Source organism: Chaetura pelagica, unplaced genomic scaffold, assembly GCF_000747805.2.
Source record: "Chaetura pelagica isolate M959 unplaced genomic scaffold, ChaPel_1.0 scaffold319, whole genome shotgun sequence".
NCBI lineage: Eukaryota > Metazoa > Chordata > Aves > Apodiformes > Apodidae > Chaetura > Chaetura pelagica.
Genome location: NW_009954410.1, coordinates 605572 through 610105, shown reverse-complemented (window position 1 = coordinate 610105; position 4534 = coordinate 605572). Strand labels below are relative to the sequence as shown.

The 4534-nt window shown below is 41.2% G+C and overlaps 1 protein-coding gene across 1 annotated transcript in view; it reads left to right on the top strand.

Moving 5' to 3' along the window:
- The window catches only part of KIAA0895 (KIAA0895 ortholog), a gene marked incomplete at its 5' end in the record, with an annotated part of 16141 nt that extends 12080 nt beyond the window's left edge, over positions 1–4061 (top strand). Inside the window, 2 exons of the mRNA XM_010004365.1 lie at positions 380–477; positions 3786–4061. Of these exons, the coding sequence (XP_010002667.1) occupies positions 380–477; positions 3786–3947 (260 nt within the window). The remainder of the gene's footprint in view (positions 1–379; positions 478–3785) is intronic.
- Between the last annotated feature and the right edge of the window lie 473 nt (positions 4062–4534).

The window sequence follows — 4534 nt, the reverse complement described above, 5'->3', positions numbered from 1 at the left end:
CTGCTATTGAAAGCAAGGCTGAAAATGCACATCTGTGAGACTTTCAAACTGAATAAGTAATGGATTTTTTTTTTAATGTTGGAAGTGGGAATGTAAATTGCAAAACCATGAAAAAGTTCATCCTTGCTGTTTGACCTCCTTTCATGTTTGTTACAAAAGATGTAATGTTGCTGTGAATATTCACACTCACCCTCTTCTGTGTTTGATTACTTTCTCTGGCTAGCAGGTTTAGCCTTCTGGTTAGTTTTTGGGAAGGTTTTCAAAGTCTGTGATACAAATATCCAGTTTTTGAAACTCAAACTGTTGTACTCATAATGGCTTCTGAGAAAATGCCTTCAACAAGCCCTGACAGAGTACAATGCATCTCTGTTCCCTTTAGGCTGTTTCAATAAGGATCAGGTGTACTTGGATGGCATCCTCCGAATCCTGAGATACAGGGAGTCCATTGATTTCTATCTTCTGACAGCCCTTGGGAAGGTGAGTGGACTTACTCTTACCACAGGGTATCGTTTCATAGGCTGTAAAGAGCAATGAGTCATCGTGCTCTGTTGTACTTTAATCTGGAAATCTCTGCTCTGTACAGCACCTCATATTACATAGTGCAAGTTATATATATTTTGAGGTCCTAAAATTCCTAACAGCTATTCCTCATTCCTTGCTTATCAGATTAAGATTTTATGGTCATATTTTTCAGACTTTCCTTCCCTCCCTTTACAGGGTTGCCCTACAATGGGCTGCCTTGGGCAACTGGGATGGGTGCTAGATAAGGTGGTGGTCCCAGTAGAAGACAAAATTAACCATTTGATGCTGACACATCCCCTTCCACCACAAGGAGTTTTTCATCTCAAATTCCTCTCACTGATGTTGTCTCTGATTTTTTTAAAAATTAATTGTGGGTTTTTTTCCCCAGAATAAACAGTATTTCTACATTCACAGAACATCTTTTATGTCCATTCTGTCATTGCTTATGTGTTCTCAAAATCATACTAAGAAGTGCAGAAACTTTGTCACACTTCCTGAATCAAATCTTTGGATTGCTAAGTTTCCACATTTGATAAAGCAGGGTTTATAGTCATATAAACCAGGATACAAACTGATGATATTATGCATGTAGTTAGAGCTGGCATACCAACATTTTTGCTTACTTGACAATCAGTGACTGATGAAGGGAAGTGGCATATTATGATAGAGGGGCTTGTTCCACATTTTAAAAGTTTCACCTTTAGTGCCAGAAACATCTGTATTGGTGAGCAGAGCTATTTAGGTAACTGAACCAGCTCTGAAGGAAACTCTGAAAATAAAATTGTGCTGTCAAATACATCTCTGCAACCATATTCTCTGAAACTTCTTTTTGCTTTAAGCCTGCTTAACTCCACAGAGCTTCTGCCTGCCAAATTACTGATCACATAGTGTTGCTGCACTGCTTCATCCCTTTTTCTCCTCAGGGAGTCTGCAGGTCTGTCAAGCCACTTCAAAAACATAGTAAGTCATTCCTTATATGATTACAAGTACCATTATAATCCATATGGCAAGATACCCACATTAAGGGTCTACAAGCAATATAATTCTAGCAGTATAATAATTTATAAGAGCTTGATTTTACAACTGCTAAAATCAAGAGAACCTGAAGTCTACTCTGAATATTTTTGCAGCACACTTTTACAGTCAAACCAGAAATTTGTGTATAAGAGCAGTGCCTGCTCTCAGCATCACAGATTGGTTGAGGTATGCAGGCACCTCTCATGGTCATCTACTCCAACTCCCATGCTTAAGAAGGATCAGCTAGGGCAGGTTGCCCGGGACCATGTCTAGTTGGGCTTTGAGTATCTCCACTCATGGAGATGCCAGAACCTCTCTGGGAAGCCTGTGCCAGTGTTTTACCACCCTCACTGTAAAAAGTGTAAGATCCCCCTGAGCCTTCTCTTCTCCAAGCTGAGCAGCCTTTTCTCATATGCCAGATGCTCCAGTGTATTAATCATCTTAGTGACTGTTCACTGGGCCTGCTCCAATATATCCATATACTCTCAGGAAAAACAAGCTATGTGAGCACAGAGAAATATGAAACTTCCACTGAGATCTAGCCTGTGGTTATTATGACTTTATCACCATCTAAAAGGTGATTTATTTGTTTGCTTAGAATGGAATAGGAGGATCAAGTTGTCCCAAAAGGAATACTTAAGCTCAACTGGCCTGTCTTCCAGGTTGGAAAAAAAAGCATAGGATTTAAAAACAAGAAAGTCCAGTATTTAGTGGGAGGATTTTCACTGTTTTTTGAAGATTGCCAGTGTAATGCCACACCATCTTCCAACAGCAGGATCTTCGTAAGCCTGGATCCTTCGTAAGGATCTTGAGTAAGCCTGGGCATGGGTATATGTTTGTTTTTTAAATCAGGTTGCACCTTACCATTGCACTTAGAAAAATACATGTGTACTCAGATGCAAATTCATTCTCTTTGTGGGCTTTGTTCCCATGATCATCAGTAAGATATGCACCCCCTGTCTGACCACCTGCATGGTTTAGCAATCTGAATTACACTGTCCTGTCTTTCCAGAGAGCTCTTCTATACCACTTACTCATTGGTGGATTGTTCAGGCTCACTTTAATCATTTCCAAATAGAAACCATCACCTGCTAAGAGGGCAGGCAGTTTCCAGTGAGCCCTGACCACTCAGTCCTCAGCTTTTAGAAAAAACATGAAGTTAAAAGGTTAGATGGAGCAGACTTCACTCAAGCCACCTGGCACAAACCTGCTGTGAGGAAGTAGGATGTGCCAGTTAGTAAGCACAGCCAGGCTTGTAGGTTTTGCCAGTACGTATGCTTCTGTCTGTAGGGTGCCCAGAACAACACACAGCTTGTAGGCAAAGTGGCAACCACATAAATTTCAATCACGTTGGCCAGCTGCCCAAGGAGTCCTGTTCTGTGCTCACAGGGCAGCTTTTGGCTGTTGCAAAGCCAAAGAATTTGTACTTTCTGCACCATCATTCACAGCACCTTGAGCTACTGTGAGTGCAATACTTGAAATCCTAGCTTGTAGAATTGAAAGATTATCCAGCAAAATCTCAGCTTTCCTTAAGAAAGTAGGAGGCCCTGTAGTAGATGGAGAAATTTGAGTGTCACACCTGTACCCAGAAGGCTCTGATGCCAAGAAGCAAATCCAGTCTTTGTCCTGCTACTGAATGCAAAAAAGGTTTAAGAAATTGGAATGCTGAAGGGTTGTCCATGCTGTAATTAGTTGCTAAATGTGCATTTTAATTTAGCCTTGCATAAGCACATCTGCTGGTGAAAATGAAAGCATAAGAGTTCATGTCAGTTGGCAATAAGCCTTTCTCAAAGTTGGAGCCCTCCAGCCCTCCTGCTTCCTGTGACAACCATGCCTGCCCTGCCCTCCCTTTCCGTTTCCTTGATCTTCAACACTGTGTTTTTTCCATGTACCTGTGAATCTTTCCACCTCCTTGAGAAGAGACTCCCAAGATTCACACATGCTCCATTCTTTCCCTCTCTATTCCTGCAGCTACTGTAGGTCATTCTTATTCAGGTTCCCATGAGTCTGCTCACTGAATCAAAAGCAGACTCAGGAATTTAGGAGGCATTTGCTAAAATTACATACATTTTTTTTTTGCATCTTCCACTGCGGCACACAGCATCTTATATTTTCAAAGGATTCTCACAAGCTTTGGAATTCCCCTGCTCTGAAATCTTTTATCATCTTCAAGAGCAAGTTTAGAGCAGCAAGCAGAGAAGTAACTGGACTATAATGTGAAATTAACCCATAATCCTTCCTTACAGATCTCATACGAGGATGTGGACCGCCTGAAGGGATTAGCTGTGACTGAGAATATGAGGGTGCCACACTTTTTGCAAGACCATGCTCGTTATATGGAGCACTTGGAAAAAATCATGGAAGTCAATGAGCTAACTGATGAGGAGCTCCAGGATCTCATAAATTAACAGCATCAGCTCACCATTCACTTACTCTGCGCAGCTGAGGATGTAGAACTGGACTTCCCAGAGCTGGCAAAAATTGACTTAGGAGGCGTGGGAGGAAAGGGCAGCCAGAATGTGTGGAATTAAGAAAAAGTCCTTTTACGTTCCTTTTGCATTGTGATTGTACAGTGATTATTTTTTTAAAGGGTTTGTGCATTTTTTAGAATTTGGCTTAGGAATTTCTTTGTGGTGATCTGTCCAATCATCTACTCCATTTTATATGCTAGCAATAGTGCCAGACACTGTTTTTTGTAAGATACTGCCTCTTCCCATCCAGTTTTAGAGGTGGAAGAAAGGAGGAAGTGGAGAAAATCCCCTTAGTTCCCTTGTGTTTGCCCTGTCTTTGGTCATAGCATTCACGGTTCATAGCAATAGAACTATTGTAGATTCTGCTACAGCACTGTCTGTAACTCTTTCTTTCTCTTTCCCATTTGGCCATCATTGCAATGAAAAAAGAAAGCTGAAAAACACACTGCACAGAAGCAGATCTTTGTGCCATAGGATGAAACCTCCATAATCCTATAAAAGGTTTTGGGGTTTTTTACCAGGAG